General features: G+C 57.3%; 1 protein-coding gene across 2 annotated transcripts; it reads left to right on the forward strand.

Moving 5' to 3' along the window:
• The first annotated feature begins 482 nt into the window (after positions 1 to 482).
• Positions 483 to 16,334, forward strand: Acvr2b (activin A receptor type 2B). 2 transcript variants are annotated; one of them, XM_048334609.1, is made up of 11 exons: positions 483 to 1,059; positions 8,258 to 8,465; positions 8,751 to 8,860; positions 9,249 to 9,376; positions 9,818 to 9,961; positions 10,447 to 10,590; positions 11,053 to 11,201; positions 12,585 to 12,699; positions 13,741 to 13,879; positions 13,977 to 14,107; positions 14,834 to 16,334. In XM_048334609.1, the coding sequence occupies exons 1-11, from the start codon at positions 1,008 to 1,010 to the stop codon at positions 15,026 to 15,028; spliced, it is 1,515 nt and encodes a 504-aa protein (XP_048190566.1). In that variant the 5' UTR covers positions 483 to 1,007; the 3' UTR covers positions 15,029 to 16,334. The 2 variants fall into 2 exon arrangements, with proteins under 2 accessions (XP_048190566.1, XP_048190565.1); XM_048334608.1 differs by having other exon boundaries at positions 484 to 1,059; positions 9,225 to 9,376.

Here is a 16,334-nt window from a genome sequence, read left to right on the forward strand (position 1 = left end):
TGAGATCGAGGCTCTGGCAATCATTGGTCAATGAATGCAGAGAGATCAGTTTGTATTTCTGCCACTTAATTCACCTATCCTGACACATCCAGGTGTGTGTGTGTGTGCAATTCAGTCACCTTCATTTACAGCAGCTTGATCTGCAACAGGCAATCTCAGATGCTGTGATTCCCAGAGACACAAGGGTTCCAGGCCCCCCTGAACCCCAAATGGCCCATTTCACCACCATCCCTGCTGCCTGCCCCCCACCCCCCTTTCTAGATGCGCCCTAGCGCAGGCGCGCCCAGCCGGCCTGCAGGGCGGAGGGGCGTGGCCATCGCGGAGAGGGGGCGTGGTCTTCACGGAGAGGGCGTGGCCGGAGCGGTGGTGTTTTCCGAGGCCCTACCCCCCCTCTCACTTTCTAGGTGCGCCTTTGCGCAGGCGCACACAGGAGGCGTTCTGGGGCGTGGCCAGCGTGTTGTTGTCTCTTGGAAGCCCCGCCCCGTGAGGGGGCGTGGACCACGCGGTCGCAAGCTCCGCCCCTCTCCCCGTTCTCCCGCCCCATTCGCCCGCCTCTTTGTATCCAACATCCGGGTTTCCCCGCCGGCGAACGGGGACCCGCGGTCGCCGCCGCGGAGCCATTTTGGACCCGGGCTCCGCTTCCCTCCCCCCGCCCGCGCCCCCTCCGTCCTCCCCACCGTCCCCCCCTCCCGTTCATGGCCGCCCCGGACTCGACGGCCCCGCGGCCCGGGGTGCGGGCCCCGCCCGGTGCCCTGATGTCCGGCTCCCGCGCGCCCCGGCTCGCCGCGCCCCGCCGCCGACCCCCGGCCCCCGCCTCGGCCCCCGCGCCGGGCCGCCGGCCACGCCGCTCGGAGCGGCCTTGAGCCTCGATCCTCCCGGTTACCCAAGGGGCCCCCCGCCTCCAGTGCGGGGCCGCGCGCGGGGCGGGCCGCGGAGGAGCCGCGGGGGAGCAGCGGGGCGCCCGGCCCGGCCGGCGACTCGGGAACCCGGGGGCGGCGCGGCGGAACATGACGGCGGCCTGGGCGGCGCTGCTCCTTGTCTGGGGATCGCTGTGCGCCGGTGAGCGCGGGGGGCCGGGGGGGGGCCGGGGCGCGGGGGGCCGGGGCGCGGGGGCCCGGGGTGCTGGGAGGAGCGCGGGGCCGGTGAGAGCGAGGCCGGGGCTGGGGCCGGGGCTGGGGCTGGGGAGGCCGGGGCTGGTGAGCGCGGATTGCCTGGGTAGAGTGGGTCGAGCGCGGGGTGCGCTGTGCCACGGGGTGGGTGGGGCGCGGGGTTCTCGGGGCGCGGGGACGTGGCGGGTGCCACGCGCTGTGGATCAACAAAGGGCGGACCCCGCGTCCCGACCCTGCGTCGCCGGCTCCTGGAGCTCCAATCCCGCCCTCCCTCCCTCTGCGGCAGCCCCGAGCTGGGGACGACCCCCCTCCCAGGTAGCAGCACCCTGAACTTGCTTGCACCAACCTCCTCCAAGCTAGCAGCACTCCCTCCGAACTAGCAACACCCCAAGCTTGCAAGGACCTCCCTCCATCCAGGCTAGCGTTACTCCCAAGGTGGCAACACCCCCTCCAAGCTAGCAACACCCCCAAACTAGGAACACCTCCCCTCTAAACTAGCAACACTCCTAGCTTGAAACAATCCCCCTCCAAGCTACTAACACCCCAAGGTAGCAACACCCCCTCCAAGCTAGCAACACCCCCAAACTTGGAACACCTCCCCTCCAAACCAGCGACACTCCTAGCTTGCAACAATCCCCCTCCAAGCTAGTAATACCCCAAGGTAGCAACACCCCAAACTTGCAACAACCTCCCTCTCCAAGCTAGCAACACCCCAAGCTTGCAACACTTCCTTTACAAACTAGCAACACCCCTGAGTTTGCCACACCCCCTCCTAGAAGCTTAGCAACAACTCTCCAAGCTAGCAACACCCTCAAGCTTGCAGTCACCCCCTTCCAAGCGCGCAATGCCCCCCGAAGCTTGTAGTCTCCTCTAAACCTGGAACCCCCAAGCTTGCAACCCCCTTACACTTGCAACCCTCTCCACACTTGGAGTCCCTCAAGTTCCCCAAGCTTGCAATCCCTCCCTTAAGCTTGCAATCCCTTTCCCCCCCAACCCCCCGCCCAGTTTGCATGCACCTCCCTGGGGCTGAGGATTGGGGGTGCCCAGCGCTCTGAATTGGGGGCAGGATGTCGCCCCTGCTATAATCTGTCGAGATTATGTTTCGTGGAAGGCACTCCTGGGATGCAGGAAAGGAAGCATGAGATTTGGGGTTCAGGTTGTGCAGATGCATAGGAATGTGTCTTCCCATCCCTCCCCCTTTCCCCCCCGGGCCGCAGATCTAAGGGTGTGTTGTGGGGGGGGGGTCTTTTGGACCACTCGTTGCTGGGTATTATTGAAGGGGGGAGATCTTCACATGGGTGTTCCCACCCCTCTTCCCCTTTGGAATTCTGGGTGCTGGCGCCCAGTCCTCCCGGAACAATGGGGTGGGCCACACGTGTGTCCCCTTGGATGGCTTTGGGGGTAGGGACGGGGGGGGGTGATTTGGAAAGGATGCTGGAGGTAGGGTGGGGAGGAAGGAACACCCAACAGGTCTTGAGTTGGGGGCAGCACCCCAAACTCGCCACCACCTCTGTGTGTGCGCGTGTGTGGTTGTGGGTTGGTGGCATGGGGCTTGGGTGTGTTTGGTTGGGGTCAGCGTGCGGGTGTAGACACCAGGTGTTTTGCGGAGAAAGCATTTTCATCACTACCATCACTTCGATTTCTCTCTCCCCCTGGCCCTAGGCCTTGCCCCCTCCCCCCCAAGTCTGAATGGAGCACAGAGATGGGCATAGGGAAGTGGAGACACGTAGGAGAAGTGGCTAGCCAGGCTGCTGGATTTGGGGCGTTCTTGTCCCCCATTACATACATGCAGCACCTCAAAATGGTGGTGGGGGGGGCAGCAGAGTGTGAAGTCTGGGAAAACCCATGCAAAGGAGGGAAGCGGGGAGGGAAGAAAGGGGGGAGGCTGGGGTTGCCCTCACTGCTGTAGGGGTGACAGATGGCTGGCTGTTCCTCCTCTCTATCGATGGTATGGTTCCCTTGCGAGGTACCAAGGCCCTGTGGTTACTTGGTGTAAACCAGTTATTTCCATCCCAAGGATGGGGGGGACCCCGAGCGCCTAGAGCCCCCTTGTACATGTGGTGGAGGCCAGGTGGTACTTGGGTCATTGGACATTTTGTGCCCTTTTTATGTCCATCGTGGGGCTTGAACTTTGGGGCCAGAGATCTTTTTGCTCAAGGCTGGCGCGCTCCCATTTTGAGCCACAACAGCGCCACGTGTGGTTTTTTTTTCCCACTGGAGATAAGAGTCTCACCACCTTTCCTGCCCAGGCTGGCTTTGAACCACCATCCTCCGATCTCAGCCTCCCGAGTCTCTGTGATGACAAGTGGCTGGCCCTGTGTTCATACACCATTACACCAGGATAGGGGTGAGGGGTGAGAGTTTTACCAGGTGAACTTTTGCCAGGAATGACACACGGGCTTTCTGTCTGTCTTCATCAGGAGGTGGTTTGAGCATGGGTAGGATATTTTGCTCAATGTCTAGTATGTAGGAGCAAGTATTCCAACATATAATCACTCATGTGATAGTTTATGTTTTTGTAAAAACCTATCTTCAAGCCGGGCACCCGTGCTCACGCCTGTAATCCCAGCTACTCAGGAGGCTGGGATCTGAAGATCTCCATTGGAAGCCCAGCCTGGGGCAGGAAAGGCCGTAGGCTGGAAGTATGTCTCCTTGAGTAACAAAGCTCAGGGACAGTGTCCAGGCTCTGAGTTCAAGTCTCAGAATGAGTGAATGAATGAATGAATGACCTTCTCCATCTAGCGCGCAGGCTTACCTTTGCCACACAGTTCACGTGATTCGTGGTGGCTGGACTCGGCCTAGGCGCTGCCCCTCAGTGTCTTTCTGAGCCACACATCCATTTCCGGTCTTTTGCCGGATCTCCCGGGGCTGGCTTTGAACTGCGAGCCTCCCGATCTCAGGCCTCCGTGGTAGCTAGGATTACAGGTGTAGCCACCGGCGCCCAGCTTCCTCCTTTGGTGGGGAAGTTTGGATGTTTCCCACAGCCCCGGAACAAGCCGGGGTGGCGTCCTTGAGCTGCTTCCCCCAGGAAGGGGCTCGGGTTTCAGGGGAGGCGGCTGGTTGTGGGTGGCCGGGCACCGTGCCCACCCGCCCCCTTGGCCAGGCCCCTGCCTCCCTCACGCATGTACAGAATGTCAGCAAGGACCATTTGCCGGGGCCTCTCTGCCTGGCCTGGCAACTGGCACCCCCCTCCCCCCCAGTCTCCCCCCCCCCAGTGGGCCCACCTGGGGGCCCCACCAGCGGGCACGCGCCTGTTTTGGGGGGCGCGTTTGTAGCAGGACATGAGCGATGCCCTTTCTACCAATCAGCTCTGCCAGGTGGCCTCAGCAGCCATGGCGACCGAGGGCTGGGCACGCCAGGGCCGAGGGCCAGCCACCCCCTGAAGGTACCGAATACTGATGTGGTGTCCCCCCTCGCTTTTGGGGTGCGGTGGGCAGATGCGGGCATGGGAGGAGGCCTCCCCCCCCCCCCCCCCGGTGATCTCGGCCCATCCCCATGGGTGCTTAGTGGCATGCTGGCCGGCGGACCCCCCCACCCCATGTTGGCGTCTTAACTCCACCCCTGACCTCTGCTGAACCCGAAAGTGGGGCGCCAGCTTTCTGGGGCTGTCCTCTGCCAGGTGGCTCTGCCAGCCCACCACGGCTGGGGGTGTGGTGGTTTTGTAGGGAGCGTGCAAGCATTGTGACAAATCTCACTCTGCCCTCAGTTACTGGGATGTAAAGCCGAGGGCTAGGCGGTCTGTTCTCAGCTCTTTGCCTTTCTAGAATGATCTTCCTCCGGCCTTCCTCCTGGCCCAGGCTTAAAAAATTCTATTATTATTATTATTATTATTATTATTATTATTACTGCTGGTATTAGGTCTTGAACTCAGGGCCTAACCTCTGTCCTTAGTTGTTTGTTTGTTTTTGCTTATCAGGGCTGGTGCTCTACCATTTGAACCACACCTCCACGCTTGGCTTTTTGGGCCATTCCTTGGAGACCAGAGTCTCTTAAATTATTGGTGGTGTACCCGGGGTTGGCTTCGACCCATGATCTTCACTCAGATCTCAGCCTCCTGAGTAGCTAGGATTGACAGGTGTGAGCTACTTGGTGCTTGCTCTTGGCTTGTTTATCCCATAAGCCCTTGCTCTGGGCTTCCATTTTGTTTCCTTTGGCAGAGAGTCTAGTGTGTTCCAGCCCTTCCCTGGCATCTGTTGGTTTATGGTGAGCTGCTAGCCCTCTAAGGCTTCCTAGGAATTGTTTGGTTGTTTTTTAAAGTTACCAGCAGATAACTCTGCCTAAGATAATGGAAGGGAGTAGAAATACTAGCCTTGTGCTTATTATCTCCCATAGCCATATATATATATATATATTTAAATTTATTTAATTTAAAACAATTTCCTTCTGACTTTATGCATCAGCCTTTGTTGGTGTTTTAAAGATCATCATCAATGAACACCTACAGCCTGGTGCTTTCATTCATGGACTGATTGCTGACAAAAAAAAACAAAAGGCAGAAGCAGTACCCCCAATGGGGCAGATTTGAGGTCCCCTCCCCCCCTTGTCTTTCCTAGCCAGTTTTCTGGGCCACAGTAAAGTGCTTTGGGGTCAGGGGGGCGGCGGGCTGGGCTGTGTTGCAAAACGTGATCCTCCCTACCCTGCGTTCCAGTTTGCCCGTGAACCCCTTCCTCGAGGAGGCTAAAATTAGTTGGGGGGGGGGCAGGGGGAGGGAGGAAGAGAAAGGCTGGATTGGAAACTGAAGCCTTTTTGGCCAGAGCATAAAGCCCGGCTGCTTCCCTGGGCCCCGAGGCCGGGCCCAGCTGTTGGCTGTCCATCTGCAGAGGGAAGGGGACAGTCCCCACGCGCGCCTGCCCAGCGCTGGGCCAATGGGAGCTGGCTCACGTGGGAGGGGTTAGGGGAGTTCCCCCCCCCTTCCCTCCCAGGGCTGCTGGGTTATCAGATGTGAGAGCAAAGGTTATTATAAAAGTGATGTGCGGGGGGGGGGGGGTGAAACCGTGCCTTTTAAAGTCCACTCGGGACCCTTGCTTGTTGCCCTTCGCCTGAGTCCCGGTGTCCACTGATTGAGAACACGCATGCGTGAGATCTCAGCGCCCTGGGCTTGCAGCTGTGGGCAGGAAGCCCTTGCTTTCACTGCCCCCCCCAGCCCCCTCCCCCGTGGCTCCTTAGGAGGCTAAAATCGGAGGCTGGTGGTTTGAGGCCAGCCCAAGCAGGAAGGTCAATGAGACTTTATCTTCAGCGAACCACAAAAAGGCAGAAGTGGGGCTGTGGCTCAAGTGGTAGAGCCCCCCGCCCCCCCCCCAAAAAAAAAACCTGAACAACAACAATCTCAGGGACAGTGCCCAGGTCATGAGTTCAAGCCCCCAGGACTAGCGCATGCGTGTACACACACACACACACACACACACACAGCCTTCTTTTATGAACTTTCTATTCATCTAGGGTGTGCACACTGGTACTGGGACTTGAACGCTGTCTCTGAGCTTTTGCACCCAGCTTTTCCTGTAGAGAGTTTTATTGGGGGGGGGGCGCATAGGCTGACCTGGAACAGCACCCCTCCTGGGGGCGGTGTCCTGATCGGCTGGAATGGCAGGGTTGTGCTGTCACTCCTAGCTGCCCCATGGAGATGGTGTGGCCCTCAAACCCGTGCTCTCCGTCTTGGTGTGCGTCGCCAGCCGCTAGGACCACCGGTGTGGTTGGACCACCACCCTCAGATCCAAAGCCGCCTGAGTAGCTGGGCTGACAGGCGCGAGCCACCAGCACCAGCCTTTCCTTTGCTGGCCTGAGACTGGAGCTCACACCCGGGACCTGAGGCTTTTGAGCTCTGGCTGGTGCTCTACCACCTGGGCCACACCTCCAACCCGCCCTCCGCTTTTCACTTTTTGAACTCTTTATTTAGGGCTTGGACTTCTTGAATGTGGATTCTGAATTTCTTTTCTGCCATCGTGTATGTATGTATGTATGTATGTATGTATGTATGCACACAACACGTGTAAACCAATGCACACGTCTGTGTGATACACGTACCCATATTCATGGGCGTGCAGATGTAGATATGTGCATACAAATATATGCATGCGTACATACACACGCTTTCAGGCAAGGTGCTCTGCCATTTGAACCCTGGCCCTAGCCCTTTCCTCATTTTTTCACCTTGCAAGAATGCAAGGACTTTTTGGGTAGCTGGGATGGTAGGCATGCTTGACTATGCCCTGCGTTTTTTAGGTTAAGATGGGGTCTCTTGTTTGTTTTTTTTTGGTTAACGCAGGTTGGTCTCAGATTGTCATCCTTCCAAGTCTTGACTCCCCATTGTAGCTAGGATTTAAGGTGTTTTCTCTTTTTCCTCTTTGCTATTCACTTGCCCCAATGACTGATTTGAAAGCTCTGAGGCTGGAGGTGGGGGAGGGGGAGAATGAAGGTAGTCAATAATTGAGAGTTTCTTGGGGTCCAAGTTTTCATGAGTCTGGAGGGTGTAAGCCAGAGACCCCCAACGGCCTGGAAGCCATCACGGGAAGAGGCCGACTTCTATGTGTGTCTTTTCTGGAAGGTTCTGTTGTCTCTCCTGGCAGCGTGACTCAGTGAACTCAAACGTGCCTCGTCCTGTGTCCAGAGTCTCCTAATTCGCTTTTCCTGCCTTCAGGATGAGCTTGTCTATAGAACGCTGAGTGGTGGTCTTCCATACCAATTGGACGCTCAGCCTTTGGGTGTGTTGTGTGCGCATGCGCGTGCACACACGGCCTGCCCTGGTCCTGGGGCTTGAACTCACAGCCTGAGCACTGACCCTGAGCGTTTGTGCTCAAGGATGGCGCTCTACCCCTTGAGCCACAGCACTCCTTCTGGGTTTTTGGTGGTTCACTGGTGATAAGAGTCTTACAGACTTTTTTCTGCCCGGGGCTGGCTTTGAACCACAGTCCTCCAGATCTCAGCCGCCTGAGGAGCTTGGGATGCCAGGCGTGAGCCCCCAGTCCCCAACACCAGCTATTTTTTTGGGGGGAGGATGAGCTGGGGCGATTGGGTCCCACCCAAGATGGCACAGATTTTGCTGAACCAGTGGGTGCAGGCAGGCTTTGTGGGTGTCTCTGCACAGCCGTGCTCACAGTCTTGTCTTTGTTTCTTTCTTTCTTTGTTGGGGGGGGGGGGTGTCGGCCCAGGTTCTGGGCGTGGGGAGGCCGGAACTCGCGAGTGCATCTACTACAACGCCAACTGGGAACTGGAACGCACGAACCAGAGCGGCCGGGAGCGCTGCGAGGGCGAGCAGGACAAGAGGCTGCACTGCTACGCCTCCTGGCGCAACAGCTCGGGCACCATCGAGCTGGTCAAGAAGGGCTGCTGGCTGGACGACTTCAACTGCTACGACAGGTACTGGGGCTGGAGGAACCCAGGGCCTCCCCTCCCTCCCCCTCTCCCCTCTCTGGGCTTAGTCCTCAAACCTCAGCCTCCCGAGTAGCTGGGGTGACAGGCGTGCGCCTCCCATCCCCAGCTCTCCCCCGGCCGGGGTCCGGGCTCCCCTCTTCTGCTGTCCGGTTGGTGTTCCCCCCAGGAAGTCGCCGTGTGTGACTGGGGTGAGGGGCGCAGGTCTGACCGGAACTCAACCTCCCCTCCCCCCTCCCCCCCCCCCCGCCCCGCTGTCTGGGGCTCTTGCAGGCAAGAGTGCGTGGCCACCGAGGAGAACCCCCAAGTCTACTTCTGCTGCTGCGAAGGCAACTTCTGTAACGAGCGCTTCACCCACCTGCCCGAGGCTGGGGGCCCGGAAGGTGAGGCGCGGGCGGGGGCGGGGCCGGCTCCCGCAGACCAATGGCTGCACTGCGTGCGGGTGGGCCCTGCGCCCGCACGCCAATGGCTGCACTGAGTCCGGGTGGGCGGGTCCTGCTCTTGTAGACCAATGGCTGCACTGCATGTGGGCGGGTCCTACCCCGCCCACCAATGGCTGCACTGAGTCCGGGTAGGCGGGCCCTGCTCTTGTAGGCCAATGGCTGCACGGCATGTGGGCGGCTCCCAGCTCCTGCAGACCAATGGCTGCGCCGGGTGTGGGCCCTGCTCCCACAGGCCAATGGCCGTGCCGGGTGCGGGCGGGGGGGTGGGGCTGCGTGACCCAGGGCTCCGTGGTGTGTCTCTCAGTCACCTACGAGCCACCCCCGACAGCCCCGGCCCTGCTGACCGTGCTGGCCTACTCGCTGCTGCCCATCGGGGGCCTGGCCCTCCTCCTCGTGCTGGCCTTCTGGATGTACCGCCAGCGCAAGCCTCCCTACGGCCACGTCGACGTCCACGAGGTGAGAGCACCCGCCTGCCCACTCGTGAAAGTCTGGAAGACCCAAAAAGTAAAAAAACCCAACATAACAAAATAAACGAACCAGCTGCAAGTGGTGCCGCGGCTCAAGCGGTAGTGAGCTAGCCAAAGGTGGAAAAGATCAGGGACAGCGCCCAGGCCCTGAGTTCAAGCCCCGGGACCAGAACCCAAAAAAACAATACAGGGCTGGGAATGTGGCTTAGTGGTAGAGTGCTCGCCTAGCATGCATGAAGCCCTGGGTTCGATTCCTCAGCACCACAGACACAGAAAAAGTCAAAAGTGGCGCTCAAGTGGTAGTGAGCTAGCCTTTGGTGCAAAAAGCTCAGGGACAGCACCCAGGCCCTGAGTTCAAGTGTGTGGACTGGCACAAATAAGTAAATGAATGAATGAAAAAATAAAGCCCTCCCTTCCCTGTCCCCCCCAGGACTCCGGACCTCCGCCCCCATCCCCCCTGGTGGGTCTGAAGCCCCTCCAGTTGCTGGAGGTCAAAGCCCGGGGCCGCTTTGGCTGTGTGTGGAAGGCCCAGCTCCTGAACGACTTCGTAGCCGTGAAGATCTTCCCTCTCCAGGTTAGGGAGCAGGCGCCAGGTGGCTCCAGCAAGTCCCCTACCACTCCAGGGCAGTCGTAGGCCCAGTGGGAGGAGGGAAAAGAGGCCACATCTGTGCTGAGCACGCGTGTTGCTCTTGATTGATCTGGGGATTGCAGGCAGTGGCAAGCCAGGTACCAGTGGCCTGTCATGCTAGCTACTCAGGAGGGTGAGCTAGAGGATCATGGTTCAAAGCCAGCCTGGGCAGGAAAGTCTGTGAGACTCCTATCTCCAATTAAGCACCCAAAAGAAGCTCAAGGAGGATACCCAGGCCCTGAGTTCAGACCCCACACACCCTCCACCCCCTGCAGTGACTCACAAACACACAAAACCCACATCTTATAAACCATAAGGAAGTAGAACATGGGGGGTAGCTGCAGTCCTCCTATCTGGGGCCAGGTACTGGCAGCTGGGCCTTTGCCTGCCATAGCGCATTCCCCTTCCCATACCCACACACCCACCCGCAGGACAAGCAGTCTTGGCAGAGTGAGCGTGAGATCTTCAGCACGCCTGGCATGAAACACGAGAACCTGCTGCAGTTTATCGCCGCTGAGAAGCGAGGCTCCAACCTTGAGGTGGAGCTGTGGCTCATCACTGCCTTCCATGACAAGGTGAGTCAGCTAGGTCTGGACCTAAGTGTCCCCAGAGCCTGGGGCTACCGTGTGTGTGTGTGTGTGTGTGTGTGTGTGTGTGTGTGTGTGTGTGTGTGCGTGTGCTGGTTATGGGACTTGAACTCAGGGCCTGGGCACCATCCCTGAGTTCTTTTGTTCAAGACTAGTGCTCTAGCACTTGGAGCCACAGCACCATTTCCAGTTTCTGGGTGGGTCGTTGGAGATGAGAGTCTTGTGGACTTTCCTTCTCTGGGTGGGCTTTAAGCCGCCATCCTCCAGATCTCAGCCTCCTGAGTAGCTAGGATGACGTGGGCCGGGCCTCTGCGCTGACGACCCTCTGTGGGGGACATTCACCTCATCCTCTCAGCCCCTCCTGGGGGGGCGGGGGGCTGAGCCCGGTCCTGTCTAGCCCCCAGCACCTAGGCCCAAGCCCTATGCGAGCGCCCGCCTGCTCTCTCTTAGGGTTCGCTCACGGATTACTTGAAAGGAAATATCATCAGTTGGAACGAACTGTGTCACGTGGCCGAGACAATGTCGCGCGGCCTCTCCTACCTGCATGAGGACGTGCCCTGGTGTCGCGGGGAGGGCTATAAGCCCTCCATCGCCCACAGGTAGGTACCTGGTCTGGCTGGGGGACCTGGCTGGGAGGGGAACCTCCTGAGGAGCACTGCATCCTGGGAATGGCACAGGCCGGCTCCGTGCTGCCCTCTGCTGGCCACGCAGGGAAGTGCCGCCTCCATTCTTGCTTCCGTTATGGGTAGAAAGAAAGAGAAAAAAACCTAGGCAGGCACTGGTAGCTCACGCCCGTCATCCCAGCTACTCAGGAGGCTGAGATCTGGAGGATCGAGGTTCAAAGCCAGCCTGGGCAGAAAAGTCCATGAGACTCCTATCTCCAATGAAACCACCAGAAAACGGGAAGTGGCACTGTGGCTTAAAGTGGCAGAGCTCTAGCCTTGAGTAAAAGAGCTCAGGGACAGTGCCCAGGCCCTGAGTTCAAGACCTGGGACTGAGAAAAGGAAAAACGCTACTGGTGGCTCAAGGCCTATTTTCCTAGTACGCAGGAGGCTATAATCTGAAGATTGTTGTTTGAAGCCAGCCTAGGATGGTATGTTAGATGAAGTTATAACCATTGTGTGCTACTAAATGGCAGAGACAATTGTTAGGAACATTTAGGATCTAATAGTGCGTGCTTGCGCTCTCTCTCTCTCTCTCCTCTCTCCTCCTCCCCCCTCCCCCTTGTGCCAGTACTGAGGCTTGAACTCATAGCCTGGGCACTATCCTTGAACTTTTTCACTCAAAGATGGCGCCTTACCACTTGAGCCACAGCTCTACTTGCTGGCCTTTTGCTGAGTCAGTGGAGATAAAGAGTCTCCTGGACTTTCCTGCCCGGGCTGGCTCTGAATCTCAATTCTCAGATCTCAGCCTCCTGAGTAGCTAGGATGACAGGCGGGAGCCACCGGTGCACAGCTTAAAGCAGCCCCTCTTAATAAGGGGGCTCTCTTGAGTGCCACTTTCTAACCCCAGCCAAGTGGCTTGGGCACGTTTACTTTAATTCCCCCCCACCCCCACCCCAGAATCCATACGATGGATATTGTAAAAGGGTCAGAGAACTCGAATGCTGGGCCACCCGGTCCCCATCATCCTCTGAAAACTCTATAGGCATTGAAGCATTGAGGGGCCAGGCACTGTGGCTCACACCTGTCACCCCAGCTCCCCAGGAGATTGAAATCAGAGGGTTGCCGTTCAAAGCCAGCCCGAGCAGGAAAGTCCATGAGAGGGCTAGACTCAAGAGGTAGAGTGCCAGCCTTCAATAACAAAGCTAAGTGAAAGCATGAGGTCCTGAGTTCAAATCCCAGGCCTGACACACACACACAGAGAAAGGCTTTGAGAAGTCACTTCACTTCTCCACCCTGGCACACGCCCCATTCCCCGAGGTCAGTGTGTGGTGGGCGAGGTCGGCGTGTGCGTCACGGAGGGCGTGGTTTTCTCCGCAGGGACTTCAAGAGCAAGAACGTGCTGTTAAAGAGCGACCTGACCGCGGTGCTGGCCGACTTCGGCCTGGCGGTTCGCTTCGAGCCCGGCAAGCCTCCGGGGGACACTCACGGGCAGGTAGCAGACCCGAGCGAGGGAGGCAGGGGGTGTGGGGACCCCAGGCCTGCAAGAGTGGGTCACCGTGTGGAGAGGCAGAGCCCTACCTGGGCACTTGGGGCTCGCGGCCCGGAGTTTCGTGGTTTCCCCGTGAATGGGCTGTTGCTCCCTCAGGCCGGGGAGTCACTATGGAAGGGTTTGGCCACGCCCACCAGACTCAGTTTCTCCCTTTCAGTTCTAGCAATTGAACAAGGCAAAATGGAAATGGACTCCAGGAAGAACCCTGGGGAATTAAGAAGCAAAAAAAAATTAGCCTTTGAAGTCATAAAATGGTCACTTGAATTATTTTATTTTATTTTTCTTTTTAAATTTGCTGCTGGTCCTGGGGCTTGAACTCAGGGCCTGGGCTCTGTCCCTGGGCTTTTTGTGCTCAAGGCTGGCACCTACTGCTTGAGCCACTGCTCCACTTCCAGCTTTTTGGTGGTTCGTTGGCGAGGAGTCTCAAGGACTTTCCTGCCTGGGCTGCGTTCTAATTGTGTTTCTCAGATTCTCAGTCTCCTGGGTATCCAGGATTACAGGTGTGAGCTGTAATTTTAAGTAGTCTCCTTCCCGCTTCCTTGTTAGTTCTTTGGTCTTAGTCTCTTTAACATGCACATCATAATGCACTGCCTGGCGGTGCTGCTGTAGAGGCCAAGACTCAGGTATCGCCAGGCTCCTGTGGCTCACCCCTGTCATCCTAGTGACTCAGGAGGCTAGGGATCGCAGTTCGAGTCCAGCCTGGGCAGGAAAGTCCCTGAGACTCTTCCCTCCAATGACACCACCCAAAAGCTGGATGTGGAGCTGTGATTCAAGTGGTAGAGCACCAGCCTCGAGAGAAAGCGCCCAGGAAGAGTGTGAGGCCCTGACTTCAAGCCCCAGGGGTCCCCCTTCCCCCCCCTAGAGATCAATTCCCATACGTGGCCCGCCCTCATCTGCCAGGCTTTCCCACGTGATCCATCCCCCCCCCCCCTCCGGCTTCCGGATCCCCATGGCTTGCCTTGCCCTCCCCTGCCCCTTCTGTAGGTCGGCACGAGGCGGTACCTGGCTCCTGAGGTGCTGGAGGGCGCCATCAACTTCCAGCGAGACGCGTTCCTGCGGATCGACATGTACGCCATGGGCCTGGTGCTGTGGGAGCTGGTGTCACGGTGCACGGCAGCTGACGGTGAGCGGGGCTGGCAGCCCAGTTCTAGAAGGTTCTAGAAGGATCTTGGGGAGGGGGGCGAGTACCACCAGGCTCTCTCTCCCCCCCCCTCCCCCAGGACCCGTGGATGAATACATGCTGCCCTTCGAGGAAGAGATTGGCCAGCACCCTTCGCTAGAAGAACTGCAGGACGTGGTCGTCCATAAGAAGATGAGACCCGCCATTAAGGAACACTGGCTGAAGCACCCGGTGAGGTTCTGGGGGACCCCACCCCACTTATGCAGTACGTAGCAGGAACTTCAGCCCAAGGGGGTGAAGGCTGCCCCCCTTCCTGGGGCCCTGGAGTGATTGGTGACCGGGACCTCTGAGTTCAAGCCTCAAGACCGGCACCAAAACAAGCAGCAAAAAGTTGAATTTGGATACCATGGCTGCCAGGCCTAGATCTCTCTCTCTCTCTTTCTCTCTCTCTGTCTCCCCCTTCCCCCCCCCCCCCTTATCCCTGATCTCTTTCCCCTCTCCCCTTCCCTTCCTCCCCCCCTTCCCCTTCTTAGGGTGAAGCTCAGCAAAGGTTGTGCTGGGGCTGAGGAGCGAGGGGCTGGGTGGGGACAGTTCATTCCCAGGTGGGCGGACATCCCGGTGGCTGCCTTTATGTTCCTCCTTGGGAACGGTATCTAGTTGGTTGTCCATTGTGCTCCTTGAACTCAGGGCCTGGGCTGTCCCTGAGCTGCTTTCCACTCAAGGCTAGCACTCTACCACTTGAGCCACAGGGTCACATCCGGTTTTCTGGTGGTTTCATTGGAGATCAGAGTCTCACGGGACTTTCCTGCCCAGGCTGGCTTCGAACCGTGATCCCCCAGATCTCAGCCTCCTGAATAGCTGGGAAGACAGGCGTGAGCCCCCGCGCCCGGCTTCCTCCATGGCTTGTTGTCACCCGTGGTTCCTTTGTCCCCCTGTCCCCCCCCTTCTGGTGCCCAGGGCCTGGCCCAGCTCTGTGTGACCATCGAGGAATGTTGGGACCATGACTCGGAGGCACGCCTGTCGGCGGGCTGTGTCGAGGAACGGGTAAATTTGATCCGAAGATCCGTCAATGGCACTACCTCGGACTGCCTGGTCTCTCTGGTGACGTCGCTGACCAACGTGGACCTGCCCCCGAAAGAGTCCAGCATCTGACACCCCAAGACAGCGGACAAGCTCGCTCTCTTGCTCTCTCTCTCTCTCTCTCTCCCCACCATGACTTGGTGTGGGGACCAGAAGAAATGAGGGGAAACAGAAAAACACACCAACACAAAGTTGATGTTTTAAAAAAATCCCCTCAAACCAAGAAACCCATAAACATGCAGCTGCTATTTTACCTAGACTTTTTTTAATTATTATAATTATTATAATTATTCTTAATATGATGATGAATTTTTTTTTTGGAGAATTAGGTGTATTTTTTTTTCTAGAAGCCAGCATTATTATTATTTTTTCATTTTTGTTCATGTTTGGTGTTCTGTATCACTGACGGCACACAGATACAGCTGGGCGTGCAGGTGCTGAATTGTGTGACTCGCAGAACCAGCTCACGAGCCTTCATTTCACCTCTTGTCCTCTGGGGTCCATTGTGGGTTTCTGTTTGGTCATCTCCTAAGTTGGGTGCACCCCAGGACTTCCCCTCTTTCCCTCCAGCATCTCGTTGTCTTAGCTACCTTAATGCTGCAAGTTCTCCTCCAGGAACCTTTGAAGACTGTTAACCATGAGATACACAACCCTTTTTCCGGGTTGTATACTCTTCCCTCCCGGCTTCCAGGCCTCTCCCCAACTCTACCTTTGAGTTTGCCTTTCTTTCCCCTACTCCCTTTTTTCTTTTTTTTTCTTTTTCTTTTTAAGGCTGTAAGCTTGAAAAGAAAAACAACACCAGAGGTATCTTTCATGGATTTCACAAGGGTTGTTTTCTCCACGGAAGGAAATCTAGGAGGAAGATGGCTCAGACTTCAGGCTGAAGGGAAACTGAGTCCTGGGTAGGGTTTGGAACAGAGCTACTCTGGATTCGGGCATGTTTGGAGCAACAGTCCTTTGCTACTATTTCTCAGGTAACCGGGAAGTGAGGCCAAGGACCCCAGGGAGGCCGGCCATTCCACCACAAGCGTAAGGTTTGGAGACTGAAAAATATCAGACAAGTCTTCTGGACTCCGCCAAGCCGGGCCTTGCCAGCTTGCTTTCCACCAAACTTGGGCTTGGTTCATAGGACAAAGATCACTTTTTTGGTTGTTGTTGTTGTTCTGTTTTCTGCCCCTAATTTGTGACTTAGCAAGAGGGCAAGACATTGGCATAATGGCGTGGACTTTTTGTTTGTTAGTTTTCGGTAGGGTCTGATGCTGTAAAATGTTAACAAAGTGGAGTTTGGAGCTGGGGGTGTGCTGTCATCCTACCTACTCAGGAAGCTGAGATCTGATGACTGAAGTTCAAAGCCAAGCCCAGGCAGGACAAAAAAAAA

The sequence above is a fragment of the Perognathus longimembris genome, chromosome 26 (genome assembly GCF_023159225.1).
Source record: "Perognathus longimembris pacificus isolate PPM17 chromosome 26, ASM2315922v1, whole genome shotgun sequence".
NCBI classification, from domain to species: Eukaryota; Metazoa; Chordata; class Mammalia; order Rodentia; family Heteromyidae; genus Perognathus; species Perognathus longimembris.